General features: G+C 34.4%; 1 protein-coding gene across 5 annotated transcripts in view; it reads right to left on the reverse strand.

Moving 5' to 3' along the window:
- The window catches only part of dennd4a (DENN/MADD domain containing 4A), a 58790-nt gene that overhangs the window by 16749 nt on the left and 22124 nt on the right, over positions 1–19917 (reverse strand). For 2 of the 5 annotated variants that reach the window (XM_005159101.6, XM_005159100.6), the window contains exons 14-20: positions 19701–19727; positions 12874–13007; positions 10689–10821; positions 10395–10601; positions 10146–10274; positions 7066–7210; positions 3978–4100 (exon numbers count right to left, since the gene is read on the reverse strand). In XM_005159101.6, the coding sequence (XP_005159158.1) occupies positions 3978–4100; positions 7066–7210; positions 10146–10274; positions 10395–10601; positions 10689–10821; positions 12874–13007; positions 19701–19727 (898 nt within the window). The remainder of the gene's footprint in view (positions 1–3977; positions 4101–7065; positions 7211–10145; positions 10275–10394; positions 10602–10688; positions 10822–12873; positions 13008–19700; positions 19728–19917) is intronic. The other 3 variants (XM_005159103.6, XM_005159102.6, NM_001080989.2) reach the window with 2 other exon arrangements.

A 19917-nucleotide genomic window follows, 5' to 3' on the forward strand; every position in this document is an offset into this window, starting at 1 on the left:
ACAGCTTATATAAGGGTAGTTTACTTTAGTTTCATTTATGTTGGTCTAGTAGTACCAATTATGTTCATCAATCTAGGGAAAGGATAAAAAAAAAGCTTTCCATTTCTTTTTATTTTCTGCCTAAAGTAAAAATGTTGTTTTAATTTATCTACATACAGCAGTCTTTGCTGTTCCCTTATTTTGATCACTGTTTTTCTTTGGTAAGCCAAACTAAAAAAGTCTTTTGTATCTTAAAATATGAACACTATATTATTTATAAAAAAATGTTAAGAAATGATTTTAAAATCTTGATCTCGGCTTTATTTCCTATGTGATTTAATTTGATAGATTTGATAGAGGCTCTTAGAAAGAGATTCAAACCAAGATAATCCAGAATTTCTCATAATAACACATGACGATAATACAACATAAAAAAAGCATTCATTTACTGTGTGGTATACTTTAATGAAACAGAGCCACACTGACAGACACTCACAGTTGCTGCTGCTGAGAAAGCTGATAGAGCATAAAGCTCACATCACAGTACTCCCTCCAGAGGTAAACTAAAATAACACTGTTACTCATTCCTTCTTCCTCAGTCTTGCTCCAGCACTGTCTGCGAGCGCTTGTAACTGCGAGTCTCTTCTGTCAAATCGCACATCTCTCAGATCTCCTGCATGGGCAGCACCGCCTATAGCTTAACAATTCTTCAAAAAGCTCTTCTAACATGCAGTGAGGCTTTCATTTTTTGTCTTTTAACATATTCTCAGATATGAGTGTCATGCACCTACTGCAGTCCTGCTTGTTTCTCATTTCATACGGGACTTGAAGCTATTATGAAAAATGTCAGTTATTTTGTCTTTGTGCTGGAAGTTAATTAGATAGTTAACACAAAACATGAAAGTCTCCTCACCGTTTGCCTACACTCAATTGCTTACAATCAGCTTTTTATGAATTCCATCTTCTGTTGAACACAATGGAAGATAAACTGAAGAATGTATATTTGTTCCAACTATAGATGTCAATGGCTGCTTTGTTATTTTTATTTCTTCAAAATATTTTCTTTAGTTTTCAACAGAAAAAAGAAATTTATTAAAGTTTTGAACTATCCGAGTACGAGGAAATAGTGAGGAAATGTTTATTTTTGGGTTATCTATTCCTTTAATGGGGTTTACTGAAACACTTTCAGTCTAAAAACTCTTCTGTCTTAAAATTAAAAATCCGGAATCAGAAATAATCCTGTGAATACGATATACAAGTATTTATGTTCAAAAGTTTGGGAGGTATATACAAAGTCCCTTATAGCAAATAATTTCACTGAGATGTGCTTCTTATGACTGGGAGACAGGTATTCGTGAAGATTCCAGAGCGTTTGTTGACCCCAGAGGGTTTATAACAATGAAACAGCAGAAACTGTCATAAAAAACAAACATCTGGACCAAACCCTCCCCCTGAGAATCTCTGGCTCTGCTGTTATTTAGATTGCTATAGAGACAGAGTGCATTTAGGCCACGCCCCCACTAGGGGTAAAACAACTCGCTCTTTAGACCCTTTTCACACTTCCTGGTTTCTAAGTGGTGGAAGTCGTCATAGTTGGGAACACTAAGAGCACAGTGAATGGGAGAGTACATCAAATACATTTTTACAATCTTATTTGCTGAAATAACCATTTGCTGAAAAACTCCACAATGGTGTTATTGAGACTTTCAGAAAAAGGGGAAAAATAGTGTGAGACTGATGATGGCAGCCAGGGGAGAGAATAACGTCACATAGACGCTGCATTAAAAAACAGCTCACATAAGTGGTAATTCGTTTTTTGTAATTTGAAGCAAAGATTATATAATACATCCAGAAATACAAATAAATGTTGTTGTTTTTTTTTTTAAATCTAAAAATTAAAAACTTTCAAGGATAAAATCGTTAAATGCATTAGAACAGGCTTGTGAAAAAAGTCTATTGACTTATTCTATTACATGAGGGTGCCTTCTTGTCCTTTAAAACCAGAATACATTTTTTTTAACCTTTCGACCCGCCAAAAAACAAGTGTTAAGGACACAAAAGCAGAGTGCAATGTCTCATATTAGAAAACTAAGGTTCCGCTCAGTGAGGGGAAATGTAAACAGAAACATTTATCACCATGCCTATAAGCTGTTGTGTGACAGGGTGCACAACAAACAAAATAAAATTCAGAACTAAGTTTTTACAAGCTTTTAAGTCGTAAAAAAAGCCATCCTTTTAGGAGACAAAAGTGTATACTTGGACCCATTCCTAATTCTACCCCTTAGCCCTTACCCGTTCAAGTGAAGGGGGTCGGGGTGTCCTAATTCTCTTTAGCTTGAAGGTGTAGGGCAGTGGTCACCAAACTTGTTCCTGGAGGGCCGGTGTCCTGCAGATTTTAGCTCTAACCCTAATCAAATACACCTGAACAAGCTAATCAAGGTCTTACTAGGTATACTTGAATCATCCAGGCAGGTGTGTTGAGGCAAGTTGGAGCTAAACCCTGCAGGGAAACCAGCCCTTTAGGACCGAGATTGGTGACCCCTGGTGTAGGGCTAAGAGGAAGGGCTAGATACCCCTTCAAACAGAGATTTTTCAGGAACACACTTAAAACCAAGGGGTGAGAAAATGTTGCAGAATACACCAGCTACAAAAACGCTAAAATAAACACCGCTAAACTTCGCTTTCCATAATCCATAATAATAACTTCTGTATAGTAGTCCCATAACATTCTGTCACTTGATGACACTCGAAAACCCTGTCAGAAATGTCTAGTGGCTGGGAATGACCTAGGGGTACAAAAAATGGAATTGGGATTAGGCCATTAATTTGTCGCCATTTACATTTTCCCATTAGCTCTCTGATGTGAGAAGATGAACTCTGCTTTTCTGCTCTTAAACACTATTTTTTTGGGGTTGACAGGATTTAAAAATTTGGTTTTGTAATTTTTAGCTTGTCTGCTTTACATTTGGTCACTTTATATTCATCAGAAAGGACAAGGAATCACCCTCCCGCAACAGAAAGTTAATGGAGCAAGTTAGAAGGCAACTTGCGATTATGACATGTTGCATTGTGTCTCTATAATGATGTGCAAAAAAGCCCCACCCACCACTCAATATTCAGTTTGAAGTACAGTTGGAAGTACATCAACATACAGCAATAAAAGTCCCAACAACTATCAGTTCATGAGGACTTTAAAGCACACAACAGTTATTTTGTAACATTACTTTACAATATTTCTATTTTGACTGTTTTTCTGGGTGGCATGGTGGTTCAGTGGTTAGCACTGTCACCTCACAGCAAGAAGGTCACTGGTTCGAGCCCCAGCTGGTTCATTTGGCATTTCTGTGGGGTTTGCATGTTCTTCCTATGTTCCTGTGGTTTTTCTCCGGGTGCTCTGGTTTCCCTCACAGTCCAAAGACATGCGCTATAAATGAATTGAATAAGCTAAATTGGCCGTACTGTTTGAGTGTGTGTGAATGCGAGAGTTTATGGGTGCTTTCCCAGTGCTGGCATCCATTGCGTAAATCATATCCTGGATGAGTTGGTGGTTCATTCTACTGTGGCCACCCCTGATAAATAAGTCGAAGTAAAATGAAAGAATGACTGCTTTTTTTGATTTAGTATAAGATAAGTCTTTCAGAAATGTACTGACCTCGACTATTTGTACAATTATTTAAACATATTTTACTTCGTTTTGAACCTTTTTAAAATTTTGTTTTGGATGAATCATTTGAGGGGGCATACGAATAAGCGTAATGCTTTTGTTCACAGAACTAAATGTGTTATACTAATGTGTGGTCGGAGAAAAAAAAAAGACTGAAAGCGAGAGAAAAAAAAACGAAAAAGCAAGAGATGTCTTTTCACTCCCACAGTGAAAAATAATGACTCTCCTAGAGACTTCTGACGAGTTTGAAGGAGAGAGAAGCACGTCCTGATGTGCCGAGAGCGCAGATGAAGGAAAAGAGGAGAAACAGACAGACTTAAGGCAGGCCGGGTACCTGTGCTGGATCTGTCATCACTGGAATCCATTTTGGTGAAGTCTGTATCAATGGAAACTCGCTCCGCTGAATCGTTAGAGCTGTCCAGGCTGCCATGACTGACACTGTCGAGATCACTGGCATCTGCTCACAAGAACAGCATGAAAGACAGTTAGCAGGAGAACTAACAAGAAACATATTTCAAAACAGCCACAGTCTGCAGTGTGAAAAGATCTCTGCCCAAAGATTGCATCAGATTTCAAAGTGGCAGCAGAGCAAAAAGACCAATCAGAGAGAACATGTGCCTAGTGGCTTTTCTGATCCAACATAAAAAAAAAATTAAGCCCCTCACGTGGGGTGAGAAGGTTGTGAGGGGCTTTCAAAGCATGCACTAAATCCAATAATAATAATCATCTAAAGCAAAAAAAAAAAAGATGAATAATTCAAGAAATTTATTTTATAGAATTGAGATAAACAGGCATCAAATGGATGAACTGAAAATGGAATATTGTTTTGTTTACTAGTAAAACATAAACAAAAGTTAGAGAATACATTTAGAACACTGTGTTTTTTTTTCTTTAAGCTAAATCTAATACAACTGAATGAAGTTTTGAGATTTTCGTAAAACTACAATAAGGTTGTATAAGTTAATGTTAGTTAATGTATTTGCTAACATGAACAAACAATGAACAATTATTAAATGTTATTAAATTAACGTTATTAAATAAAGTTGTTCATTGTTAGTTTGTTAATTCACGGTGCATTAACTAATGTTAACAAGCATGAACTTGTATTTTAATAAAGCACTAGTAATGTTGAACTAAGATTAATAAAAGCATTGTTTATTTTTAGTTCATTTTAGGAAATATATGAACTAATGAAACTGTATTGTAAACTACCAGGGAGTTCTGATCAAGACAGGCAGCATCAGATAAAGTTACAGAAAAAAAAACACATAGACACCCACAAAAAATTCTTTAGAGACCAAATTTAATGTCAAATATTGTTATAAATGTTGAAAACAAGTATGCTGTTTCATATTTTTGTGGAAATAAAATATTCCAATGTTTTTTATTATATAAATATAGAAAATACCTTATATAATAAATGCTATAATAACTTATTTAACGGATTCTTGCTGAATAAAAATATTAATATCTTCCAAAAAAAACAAAACATATATCTTACTGACTTAAGTCAACTTTTTAAAAGTAGTCTATTAACATTTATTATAAAAGCTTTAACATAAGCCCTATCCATTGAACGTAACTGTTTCCGACTGCATGCAATCAGCCAATCAGATCTCAGACTGTCCCTTGTGCGCAAGATAAATTTGTTCCGCACAACAAATCTACAGTTTTTGGAGGGATGGTATGTTAAGGCAGCTTGTTTTAATTAAGAAAGCCCTCTCATGCCCTTCTCTAATATGTTGTTTACAGCAGCCCAGGCGAGAAAGTAGATGCCATCGAGTGCAGACTATGTGGCTGAGGAGGCGACTATCGACTCTCATCTTAATTGGAGCCATTAAAGTCTCTCCCTGGTTGAGCAGGCATGCTGGATTAGGCCCGAGTGAAGAGGGGGAGAGATGGAGCCCCCCTGAGGCACAAAACTCAAGTAACCTTGTTTCCCTGTGCAATGATGGAAAGTTTTTCTGACACTGAGAAGCGATATTGAGTCGATGCTCCCCTGTTGGCTAGGCTAACATCTCAAAGGGCATCTCGTTACTCTTTAATAACTCTTGTGATATAATGACTAATCATTCGGAACAATGATTAAATGTTCTGGTGGAGCAATGGGAAACAAAATGATTATTATGTAATGTAATGAAAGCAGCTACCAGTGGTGGAAACTGACAACTTAGTTCCTTTGTTAATGCATTTAGGTACATTTTCAAGTTTATGTATTGTGTCTGAGTATTTGTTTTTTGAGAAACTTTTCTTTTACTATGTTACATTTGAAAACTTAATATTTTCCTCCACTGAACTGGAGAGATCATCGCCTGAAGCGATAGCAGTGATTGATTTGTGAACAAGCTGATAGTTTCCCTCTTAAATTGGATTGCAAATCACTGTGAATGATTAATTTGTGAATTGGACTAATCCGATTGTATCTGTTCTCAAGTCAACAGAAAACTGATTAAAATGATTGAGTCGGAGTGAATCTTCAATTAATGATTCAATGATTCAAATGATCCAGTTGCATCAAGCTTCTAGTAGACAATTCACGGATTTAAACGACCCAGTTTGAGTGAATCTAAACTTAATGATTCACTTAATCAAATGATCAGTTCATAGAAAGTCTTAAGTTAATGATTCACTGATTTGAATGATTAATTGGAGTGAGTGTACATTTAACTGATTCAAATTATCCAGTTAAAGCAGGTTACTTTTATAGTCATGGTTAATGATTCACTGAAACAAATGATCAGTTCATAGAAAGACTTCAGTTACTGATTCACTAATTCAAATTATTCACTGGAGTGGGTGTCCATTTAACAGTTAACGGACTCAAATGATCCAGTTAATGCAAGTTAGTTTAATAGTCATGGTTAATGATTCATTTAATCCAATGATCAGTTCATAGAAAGTCTTCAATTTATGATTCTCTAATTCAAATGATTTGGTTGGAGCTCATCTTCTGTTAACAATTCACTGATTCAGATAAATTGGTCAGAGTGTGTTTTAATACTTGTATTAATATTTTATTAAACTATATGTTCTTATAGTAATAACTGCTTGTAGCTGATGAACTCTACAGTATTTCCACTAAAATAAACTCTTTAAAATCAAGTCAGCTAACTTGCCCTCTACACAAGCAACTTCCTAACTAGAATGAAATCTCAAAAGTGAATAGTTTGTATGAGATATTCAAAGGTGGAAATCTCAATCAAAATTGAAATCTAGAGGTTTGCCTGATTTCAATTTGGCTGTTAAGTAACACTCATTTCCCAAAATAGTCATATTTACAATATCCATTAGTAATTTAAATAAATGTTATGAAAATTTGTTTTGTCCAGCATCTTGGGTGGATTTTGTAGCTTTTACATTGCATTAGGAGACTATCAATGCTTTTTTGGGGAGAGTAAGTGCAACAGAGTTGGGGGTTTTACCAGAAAGATGAGTGTCTTTCGGGTGGGTGGTCTGCCTCCTCCATACTTGTTTGAACAGCACCACACCCCGGACCACATTTCTCAGCTTTCCCCACAGGAAGTATCCCCCTCTGGTGGAAGAAGGCCATGTGCTCTCCAGGACGGCCTGAAGGGAGAAGAATGCTACAGTAAGAGACACACACTCACATACAGATTAGCTGAATAATTCTACAGTACAATGCCTCTCATTATCTTAAGTAGATTGTGTTCTTTGTCAAGGACTAGCTGTAATTACTCTGATAGAATTGGAGCAACGCTCAGCTGCCCAGACTTATATCTATGCCAGTGTGTCCTCCTGGTATTTTGGGACAATTTCCAAAACACACACACACACAAAAACGATCCCCAGGGAGATGATTGCTGGTCTATGCTTTTGTCTAATGATAACAGGCATGAAAAACAAAGTCACATGCCAAATCTGCTGCCAGATGAAGGTCCTGAAGAATTAGCAAAACATACCTCTACAGATAAATCACTTCTCTTTTATTTTGAAGAGCTGGTTTTACAAACTATATTTCAGTTTTAAAGCAGCTCATATATTGCATAAAATGTATGTGTGGTATTTCAATAGATGCAAAATGCTAAACCAAGTGGCATTTGGAATCAAACTATGCCAGAGCAGTGGTTGTGTTGGTAATATAAACTGGGTTGCAGGTCTGTCCTGATTCTGTCTGTTTTAGTTGCAGTTAGCAGGAAAAATGCTAGAAGCAAAACTGCAACTAACCTTGTGATTGTGCATTGATGTTTGTTTTTGATGCATTTTGCATAAAAATTTATTAAATTAGATGAACACTGTTTCTGTGACATTTCTTCACCCTCAAAAACCACAAGCAAAACACCAGATTGTTAAAGACATACAGCCCACGTTAAATAAAAAAACTGCTCCACATGAGAGGATAAACAAGTCCTTTCGATATTGAACTCAATCTAGAAAAATATACACTTTTTGGGGGGTCAGCTTGAGCTTGTATTTCAGGGTTGAAGAAAAGAGCCATTTTGGTGCCTGCATTAAAATAGTTTTTCTCAGTAACTTTGGTCCATTTCTTAGATCAGAATAGAAATTCTCAAAACTACCTGTTCAATCCTCACATCATTGTGTCACTTGTGCACATCAGAAAAGCAGTTTCTCATTGCAAATGCTTTTGTACAATAATGCAAATGATTACGTGCAGTTCTCTGATGTTACAATATCAATTGCTTATGTCATGTTGAGCAAAATGCATTATTTGTGTCTCTGTTGAATTGTCTCACACCCTACAACATTTGTTAATGGCGTAAGTCTTTACAAGCAAAATGGCTGAAGAAGTTGTCATTATATTTTGTCATAATGCATTTTTCTATACATTTCCATTCAACTTTTTTCTAAATCTGTCCACAATTGGTACATTTCTCTCAGGTGAATCTTGATTTTTTCTAATGAAGGTCTAAAAGGAGATTGTCCTATTTTCACATCTCTATTTTTGTTTTTTCTTTGTGCTATGCAGTGCTGTCTCTTCCTTTCTGTATCAAAATGATATGATCTGTCAACAAATTACAGTACCAACAAACAGACAAAAAATATTGCGATAATTTACATCAGAACAGCTCTTCAGAGTACACTGTTATTGTCTTATCCGCACACAATAACACAAGGACACGTTTATAGACACAGAAATTTAGTTTTGAGAGATGTCCACAGGATTTTGAGCATGGAGACTGTGTTTTGCAGGTAATCCATGGTGTTTTGATATTTGTATGTGTTGTTTTGAAAAATGCACTTACTGTTTGGCAAATTTTAATTCTGATCTGAGAAATGCACCAAAGTGACTGAGAAAAACTGTAATGTATATAGACATTATATTATACCAATAGAAAGTACATGAAATGCAAGCAAAGATTCAGACAAACCGATAGATAGAAGGATTCAATTGTTACAAACATATTTCTGACAAACGGTTAAACCTAGTGGATTAAATGATTGCACAAAATATATATGTATAGACCTATATATCATAAATATATTTTACCATGATTTAACATGAAATCTACAAAAATGTAATCTATTGCAGCAATAGTTGGGAGGGATGGATGGATGGATGAATGGATAGGACGAATAGATGGATGAATGGATGGATAGGATGAACAGACGGAGGGATGAATGGATGGATAGATAGATAGATAGGACGGATAGACGGATGGATGGATGGATGGATGGATGGATGGATTGATGGTTGGATGAATGGATAGGACGAATAGACGGATGGATGGATGGATGGATGGATGGATGGATGGATGGATGGATGGATAGGATGAACAGATGGATGGTTGGATGGATGGATGGATAGATAGGACCAATAGACGGATGGATGGATGGATGGATGGATGGATGGATGGATGGATGGGTCGAACAGACGGATGGATGGATGGATAGGACGAACAGAAGGATGGATGGATGGATGGATAGGATAAAAAGCTGGATGGATGGATGGATGGATGGATGGATGGATGAGCTGCAATTGTTAAGATAGATGGATGGACTGATGGATGAACGAATGGACAGATGGTTGTATGGAAAGGCAGACAGGCAGACAGACAGGCAGACAGACAGACAGGCAGACAGACAGACAGACAGACAGACAGACAGACAGACAGACAGACAGACAGACAGACAGACAGACAGACAGACAGACAGACAGACAGACAGACAGACAGATAGATAGATAGATAGATAGATAGATAGATAGATAGATAGATAGATAGATAGATAGATAGATAGATAGATAGATAGATAGATAGATAGATAGATAGATAGATAGGAGCACATTTTACTGCCACACTAGCATAAAACACATTATTTATTTTTTCCATTTAATAAACTATAAACTACTCTGTTTTAATGAGCATGATAACTTCAGTGAAGTCTAATATTTAACACAACAGTATCATCTGCCGCTGTGGAACCTTATATAGTAATCTCTACAGCTATTTTCATAACTATATTTTTTATGTAAATGGGCCTTGAAATGAATGTGTATATTTTAACATGAGAAAACTACACTCACTCTGTTGTAGTATCCATATGTAATGGCGTTAGGCTGAACTCCGGCTTTCTTCATCTCAAACAGGACTCGAACCGCTAGAACAGGTTGACCGTATTGCCCACACAGCTGCATCAGCACTCGATAACACACCTCCAGAGGGCCAGAAACAAACCGTTAAACACAAAATCACAACACAAGTGCAAGATTCTGCAGTCTAGACCTGCAGCACTACTCGCAAATGATCAAAGCAATCAATAGAGGCGACTGTACCTCATCTGGAGGCTGCAGCTTTTTGTCCTGCATGTTTCTTAGCACATCGTAAGCAGTATGCAGAGCGCGCACTTTAGAGTGACACGCGCTGACGTACGCAGGCAAACAGATGAACCACAGACCGTGACAGTGCCTGAGGAGACATTTAGACCACATCTGAGGGATGGAGGAGTAGGTTTTGGCCATCCGCTGGGCTGATTTGATCTCCTACGGAGGGAGGATCAGGACATTAGTGAGGAGGAGGAGGAGAGATTTGACAAGTGGGATCATGGGTTAGCGTTTGAAAATATAAACCTGTTGGGAGCGACGGAATATAGCAGCAGGGCTGATGGGACTGATGTGTCTCAGGGCTGATGTTGCTTTGGGGACTCTGAGACCATCCTGATGCTCACAGAGTTGAGCGTTCAGTGCCGGGAAGCCGCTGTAACTGTAAGACATCCAAAGATTGTTACTGTCAAGACATGTCAAACGTTATTTATCAAAACCACAACGTTACAGCATGCATCACTTAATGCAAGAGTACCATTGAGATTCTGCAGCTTCAGAGAAGATATTAATATGACTACAAATCTGCAGATTATAAAAGCTAAAGTGCAGTTACATTGAAATGATATGAAATATATAATTAAGCATAAATGTGTGCCTAACACTGATCACCAATATATGATAAAATACACTGTAAAAACTGCTGGATTCGACCCCATTTCTTCTTGTTGTTCTGACACAAATTGATTAAGTTAACTTAATTGCTTTTACAAATTGAAGTAGATTGAACATAAAACAATTAAGGTTTTCCAAATAAACACATAAGAATTGTGTTATTTCCCATTTTTAACTCATTTTAAATAAGTACTTTTAACAAGCAACAAAAATCCTTTTTTATAATATATATAATATAATATAATATAAAATAATATAATATAATATAATATAATATAATATAATATAATATAAAATAATATAATATAATATAATATAATATAATATAATATAATATAATATAATATAATATAATATAATATAATATAATATAAAATAATATAATATAATATAATATAATATAATATAATATAATATAATATAATATAATATAATATAATATAATATAATATAATATAATATAATATAAAACTTATTCAACAGTTTTGTCTGGTTCTTGAATCTGACTGGCTGATAGCCGTGTGATATTCTGCCAGTAACAGCACTCATACTGCCTCTTCACCCTTCATCTTTGTGTATTACTCTGCCCACATACAGCAACAAGCAGAGGACACTAAACAGTTTGACAAATATTCCTGCTGTTGTATAAAATAAATAAATAAAGAAAAAAATTATAAATAAAATAAAATATAATATATTTCCCAGTACTGGGTTGCAGCTGGAAGGGCATCTGCTGCATAAAACATATGCTGGATAAAATGGTGGTTCATTCTATGAATAATATAATATAGTATAATACTGAATTTTACTGAATTCAATATTGAATACTTTCTGCTTAAATACACTCTTTTGTTGCTTGTTCAAACTACTTATTTAAAATGACCTGAAACAACACAATTATTGGAATTTTTGTTGGGACAACTTAATTTTTTTTTTTCAATCCACCTAAATTTGTTAAATCTATAAAGTTAGCTTTATTTATATGTGCTGGGACAATATGAATGAATTACGTGGAGCCCTGCATTTTAACAGTGTATATATGCAATACATTTTTTTATTTAAAAATGATTAAATATTGAAAACAACAGTTAAATATTTATGAGTATTTATAAAAGGCATGCCACAATTATGCTAAAAAGATGTTTACTTAAATGATAGGACAATCTTAAGGCATATTTATACAAAATCTATGTGCTAAAATGGATATAATTTTTCCTCTGCATTTTAAAAAGGTTTTTGCATGGACGGCAATGTGATCAGTATGATCTCCATTCACAAACATCTGTGAAAATGATTTCTAAAAAAATGTTTCAAGGATGACAGGCCAGTAGTTTGCAATGTCAAATATGCATAACATCACAGTTTTCAAAACAAAGTGTATCTTTTTTAGTATACTCTGATATGACAATGTTCTTGTTTTAAAAAAAAAAAACGCACTTTTAACTTAGTTTGTTACGTTCATTTTGTTTGTTCAGGCCCCCAAAACGTACTCAAACGCACTAAACTTTCATTTTAAAACGTTATTATGTAAACACAGTGTTAATCCTCAACGTCAAGAAACCCCATTGTTCGAAAACCACACCAAATCCCAAAATAACAGATCCCCTCAACATAATCACATGCTCTCTAAGGGGTGTGTATTATTGCTTTATAGTGAGAGTTTTTCTGAAGACCCGGGATCCTCCGAGAGCTTTATTCATCCTGCTGTGAGAGGTTTTGGAAGGGGATTACACTACCGCAACAATGCCATCTGTGCGGCAATGTACTGTTTATGTGGTGGTGTTGCTGATCGTGACAGCTTGTGTTTGGTCTGTTGTACCTGTAAACCATAGGTGGCTCCTCTCCTTCTGGAAGTGCTGGCAGCTCTGGAGGGCTGATGAAGACCGTGTGTTCGCTCCGGTGGGATTTGTCAAGTTCAATAAGCCTAGTGTCCTCTGGCTTATCGCTGTCCACCTAGAGTAAAAACACATTCAGTCAGACCCAGACAGCTCTTCCGTTTCTACACAAACTTACACTCGCTATGAGCAATGACCAGTGATGGAGAAAAAAAACATATTTTAGCTTGGAGGCTAATAGAGGTCATTTGAAAAGAGGAAAATATGTTAGAAAGCGGAACCGGAGAGAACATTTATGGCAACATGAAGGTTTAAAAATGGCATTTTATCACATGTTTATGTACTTTATATTAGTTTATTTGAGTTCCTTTATTGTTTCTTGAAAACTGTACATTTATTTGCATTATATCATTATTTGTTTTATTATTTTTTTTATTATTATTTTCAGTTTTGTGTATCTTTTTATTTTTGATTTTACATAATTTTATTTATTATTTTTATTTTGTTTAGAATTTATCTTTATTTACTAGTAATCTCAAATCAATTAATCTATTTTATGTTATTTTTTTAAATAAATTTGATTACATTATATTTTAGTAGATTTTATTTTAACACTATATATTATTGTAAGAATTGTACTTTACATTTTCATTTTATCATAATAAATCTTTACTATATATTTAGTATATTTACTGGAACTTTTTATAATTTTGTTAACTTTAATTCAAAATTTTTCCATAATTTTAATTATTTATACCATAATTGTATTTAAATAGATTATTTTTTATTTTATTTAGCATTTATCTTATTTATTTCAATGTATTTTACTTCCTTTTATTTGTTTTACTACACAGAAAAATCTATTTATGTTTAATTTAATTTACAGTTTTACAGAATTCAGAATTTACAGAAGTCAGAATTATTAAACCCCCTTCTTCTTTCTTAAATATTTCCCAAATTATGTTTAACAGAGCAAAGAAATTTTCACAGATATCTGCTAATATTTTTTCTTATGGGGAAAGTCTATTTTGTTTTATTTCGGCCAAAATAAAAGCAGTTTAAGTTTTTAAAAAGCATTTTAAGGTCAAAATTATTAGCCCCTTTAAGCTATATATTTTTAATAGTCTACAGAACAAACCATTGTTATACAATAACTTGCCTAATTACCCTAACTTGCCTAGTTTACCTAATTAACCTAGTTAAGCCTTTAAATGTCACTTTAAGCTGTATAGAAGTGTATTAAAAAATATCTACAAAAATATTATTTACCGTCATCATGAAAAAGATACAATAAATCCGGTATTAGAAATGAGTTATTAAAACTATTATGTCCAGAAATTAGTTTAAAAAATCTTCTCTCCGTTATACAGAAATCGGGTATAGAAATAAACAGGAGGGCTATTAATTTAGGGGGTTTAATAATTTTGACTTCAACTGTATATATAAGTTTTTTTATCATTTATAAAACTGAGAACTGAATCCGAAACCAGCCACGAAGCCATGCCAAGGGATTTTCCACTGTCTGGATGTGCCAAGAAACTTTAAGCACAGATGATCTGACCTCAGATCAGACAGAGCACAGGTTTTAGTGTAAATGAGCCTGATAATCTCCCATATCGTTGTGTCTGACAGATCTCACATCTGTATGAAGAAGCTCTGATCCTCCATCTGCCACAGACACATTGCAAGTGCGCTGACCTGAACTTAATGCTCAATGTTGTCCTGCTTGAGGGCCGTGAAACCGTTCCAGAGCTCTTTATAGGCCAGCCAGAGCTCAGAGGAGCCACTGTACATTTAGCCTTCAGACAAACCCTGTCTACAAGCCTATAAATGCACTATAAATGCATCATAAAGCCCATGCTATTGTAGTACACTGAAAATGAGGAAAGCTTTATGTCTATCGATAAAGTGAAAATCCATTTAAGCCTCTGTTAAGCATCCTCAGCAAAAGGGTTTTGGATCACATAGTTTTAAAGTTATTGGGCAGACAAGAGTGACACGGCAGATTCAGGTACTTCCAGCACTTGCCAAATGAGATTCCCTGGGAAGGTTTTAGATCAATCTCTGCCTTTTTTAACAGACAAAAACAGCACTGATGGCTGTGGTGTCGATTATAGAGCTGTGTAATGCATTAGGATGCCACAAGGCACTTTCCATGAATACGGTACAAAACAAAGTTTGAAACCATAGGAATTTATTTATTTTTAAATATTACATTTATAAATACCCACATAAAATATAATTATTGTTGCTGTTATTATTCATATTATTATTAATAGTAGTAGCAGTAAGTGTACGAAGATTCTTAAATCAAGATAAATTTATTGAAGATATAAAATGACTGAAATAAAAAGATCTGTGAAATGTAGTTTTAATTTCAGTTAAGTTTTAAGTTCAGTAAAAACATTTGTTCTTACTGAACCATAAAATGTTACATTTCTAGGCATATATACATCTTGGATTTTGTCTTGAAGGATGTTTAGATATCTATAAAAAAAAAAACTATTAGCCAAATTATTAGAAAGTTTTCCCAGTGCTGTTTCACATGAGAAAGACATGTTCAAATTTTTTTTTTAAACATATCATACATTCATTCATTTTCTTTTCAGCTCAGTCCCTTTATTAATCAGGGGTCACCACAGCGGAATGAACCGCCAACTTATAGAGCATATGTTTTACACAGCGGATACCCTTCCAGCCACAACACTACAGCCAGTTTAGCTTACCCAATTCACCTATTGCGCATGTCTTTGGATTGTGGGGAAACTGGAGCACCAGAGAAAACCCACACGAACATGAGGAGAACTAGAAAACTCCACACAGAAACCAGCAACCTTCTTGCAGTGAGGTGATAGTGCTACCCCCTGCGCTGCCCCTAAACAGAATATCTAATAACTAATTTCTCTTAGTTAATTTCTTGCCATGATGACAGTGGATTGACAACATTTTACAGTGACAACATTTTAGTTATTTTGCAAGATACTAGTATTCAGTTCAATTGAAAGGCTTAACAAAGTTGAATAAGTTAACTAGGCAATTGATTAACTAGCAAGCCATTGAACAACAGCGGTTTATCTACAGCTAATCGAAAAAAATAATGCATAGAAAAAAAGGCACAGGTGTCAAACTCAGTTCCTGGATAGCCATAGCCCTGCAAAGTTTAGTTTCAACCCTAATTAAACACACCTGATCAATCTAACTGTGCTTTATGCTTGTTTGAAACATGCAAGAGTGTTGAAGCAGGACTGGAACTAAACTCTGCAGGGTTGCGGCCCTACAGGAATTGAGTTTGACACCCCTGTCTTATGGTCACTCTTAATAATATTCACCTAATTTTTTGGTTCCAGCCAAACTAAAGAAATATGACTTTCTCTAGAAGACAAAATATAACAGGAAATACAATCAATATGTCCTTGTTTTGTAAAACATCGCTTGGAAAATTTGTTAATTTACAATTGGCCTTTAACTGTACATACATTAAAGAAAATATTTTTCTATTTCAAGTTGTGGAAAAGCAAGTTACAACCTATTATTAAGACTCGTTTTATAAACTGCTGAAACTCTGTATTAATAATAACACTGACATTATTTTTTCCATCCATCAACAACTGCTTGACATGTAGAAGATAAAAAGTCAGCCATTCTTTTATTGCAAAAAACTATAATCAGGATAATCTAGATTCAATCCTGGCTTACAAAGCAAACGCATAAATGGATATTGGAAATGATTTTATTGTGTGAGAAAAAAAAGCATTTAGCAGTGCATGCGATTTGTTGCCAAGGACAGCAGTGAAGTACACTGTTTAAAAATAGTTTAGTAGTATAACCTTCCACAGCAGAACACCGTGTATGTTTAATTAGAATCAAGTATTCCCGAGAGCCTTGAAATAATCACAAACTGTGCCCAACTTACACTCTATTCAACTCTATTCAGTTGTCAAAATGTGTCATACTCTAATTACTACACAGACAATTCATGAAAATTCAAGTAAAAACATGCAATACCACATTTACACGCTGAATCCCATTCAGATCAGTTTGCAAAATCTTGTTAAAAAGAGTTGTTTACAGGAGACTCCCATAAAGGTTCATTTGAAACAGTGTGTTTTTTACTGTAGACTATCTCTGAGAGAACAATTTGAATCAGTGAGTGGTTTCCTGGAGACTCACTCTGAAAGAATCACTTTAATCAGTGAATCATTCACTGGAGACTCACTTTGATTGGATAATTTGAACCAGTGAGTTGTTTACTAAAGACTCAATCTGAAAGGAGACTTGAATCAGTGAATCATTTACCGGGGACTTACTCTGAACAGATCCCTTGAATCAGTTAGTTGTTTACTGGAGACTCAACTCCGAATAGATCAATTTAATCAGTGAATCATTTATGAGTCTCACTTTGAATCGATCACTTGAATCGGTGAGTTGTTTAATGCAGACTCACTCTGAAAGAATTGCCTGAATCAGTTAATCATTTATTAAAGACTCACTCTGAATAGATCACTTAAATCAGTGAACTGTTTACTGAAGACTTACTCTGAATACATCATTTTAATCAGTAAATAATTTACTGGAGACTCACTCTCAATTGATACTTTAAATTAGTGAGTTGTTTACCAGAGACTCACTCTGAAAGGATCTCTGACTCGGATGTACACCCGAGTTCTGCAGACACATTCACACTAGCTAAATGTACTATGACATCAAACGAACCCGGGTGCGAACCCGGGTGCGAAGCTTGTGTGAAAGCACCATTAAATCAGTGACTCCTACACTGGAGATTCACTTTTAATACATCAATTAAATCAGTGATTCATTTAATGGTGACTCATTATGAACAGATCATTTGAATGAGTGAGTTGTTTACTGGAAACTTGCACTGAACAGATCACTTGAATCCATAAATCGTTAACTGAAGACTCACTCTGAATGAATCACTTTATCTTTATGGATCACTTGAATCAGTGAATCCTTTACTAAATAAGTTGAGTTGTTGACTTATAAACAGATGTCTGTGCAATTCCTAAACTGATTGTTCAGTGTAATTTGAGAACTGATTCAAACAATTTAACTCTTAAAAATATGTAATTCAGTAGTGAAGTAAAAATACCACTGACGATATGTCATCAGCAAAAAATAGGGCCAAAAACAGGATGAAAAATGATTGCGCATTACTTAATTATGCCGAACTTTAAAAGTAACTTTGTATGACTGAGGTTTCCCATAGTGATCGAGTTAGTTTCGTGTTCCGGCGGTACATGGTTTGTCCTTTTCTGCCCTAGTTCTTGTTTGACGCCCTCTGTGAACACAAGCCACAAACCCACGCCAGTTTAAATCAACTCAAGCTGTCATTTTCATTACCACCGCAGTGCTAAAGAACTGTCCTCCAAGGTTCTTTCAAAAGGAAAGGACGGGTCAGCGCAGGATAAGTGTGACTTTCATTGATGGCAGAATAATTGAATGTGCGAGGCAGAGCGAGTTGAACATTCGTCTTTACTAGCAGACTGAAGCCTTGTGGGGAGAACGATGGGCTGAGAAATGACTCCTGTTCCTCTAAACAAGAACAGATTGTGTGCCTTTGTTGAGACAGATATAAATGTACTACAAAGGTGTGATACAACTATTTGAGACTATATTTGTCAGCACTTCAGGCAAATAGTTCACTGAAGGAAAAACTTCAGTCTGGGTCATGCAGAGAAAAGGCAGCATTTGCAAACTTAAAGAGATGCAAAATGGTGTATGGCACAGAAAGATTCATTATGCATGCAGGATCTGCAGAGACTCTGAAGTAAATCGCAATGTTTTTAATAATGAAAGCAGAGAGTGCGCGCCTTCAAAGACAAGATTTATTTCAGCCCGTGGTGAAGAAACCACCAAACAAAACAAGTTACGATTATCAAATTATTCTTTTTTTTTTTATTTTATCGCATCATTTTATTTTATATTTATTTATTTATTTTACTGTAATATAATACATTTCCCCCTATTTGTTTTATTGTCATTTGCTTTTCTATGGATAAATTAAAAATATTTTTAAAACTAGGTTAAATTATGCATAGAAAAACAAATAAAAACAAAATAAATAGGGGGAAATTAATTATACTAAAATAAAATGTAAAACAAATGTAATAAAATAAACTAAAAGAAATTAAACAAAAAATATTTTTAAAAATGATTTCTTTTAGTTAATTTTATTTTGATTTACTTAATTTTGTATTATATTACTTTTTTATTTTAGCATATTCTAATACACTTTTACTGAAATTGTTACATTTCAATTATAGTATTATAGTTTAAAATAGTATTTATGTAAACATTTTAATTAAATTTCTGCAATCAAAGTTAATCATTCGAAATTTGTACTTTTTTTATTATATTTGGATTTTTTCACTTTTTACATTTTATTTGAATTACTTTTATTTTCCTCTCTTTATTTTGGTTTTGGCTTACATTTGTTTTACTATACATCATTTAACTTAATTTTGTTGTTTTATTTTGTTTTATTTACTTGTTTATTTTCTTTATATTTTTATTTATTTATATATTTTTTACTTTATTTGACTTTATATTACATTTTATTCATATTACATTTCAAATTTACTACATTTTATTTTATACTTTACTATACACTTTATTTTCTTTTACAAAACAGTTTAAATTACAGCATTACTGTCTAAAAATACAACTTTGTCAATGTAAATTCTACTTTTGCAATCCAAAAAAAAAACATTCTCCTGATTACTTTTAGTATTTTCTACAATAGATATGACTCCTATCAGTTAAAAAATAATAATTTAATTCACCAACTTACCTTCCCTCCTTTCTCTGTGCCAAACAACTGCTCAAGCAAGCAAGTAAAGACAACAGTTAAAGAGAAAAGAGACGAGAGCAGTGAGAAAAGCAAAAATAACAGGAGAGCCTGCTCAGATAAAAAGCCAGAATGGAAAAATCAACAAACAAGAGAGCAATACTCGCAGAAAATTAACAACCTGACATAAGCCATCCCAAGGGAACATAACAGCACAGCT

The sequence above is a fragment of the Danio rerio genome, chromosome 18 (genome assembly GCF_049306965.1).
Source record: "Danio rerio strain Tuebingen ecotype United States chromosome 18, GRCz12tu, whole genome shotgun sequence".
Taxonomy (NCBI): Eukaryota; Metazoa; Chordata; class Actinopteri; order Cypriniformes; family Danionidae; genus Danio; species Danio rerio.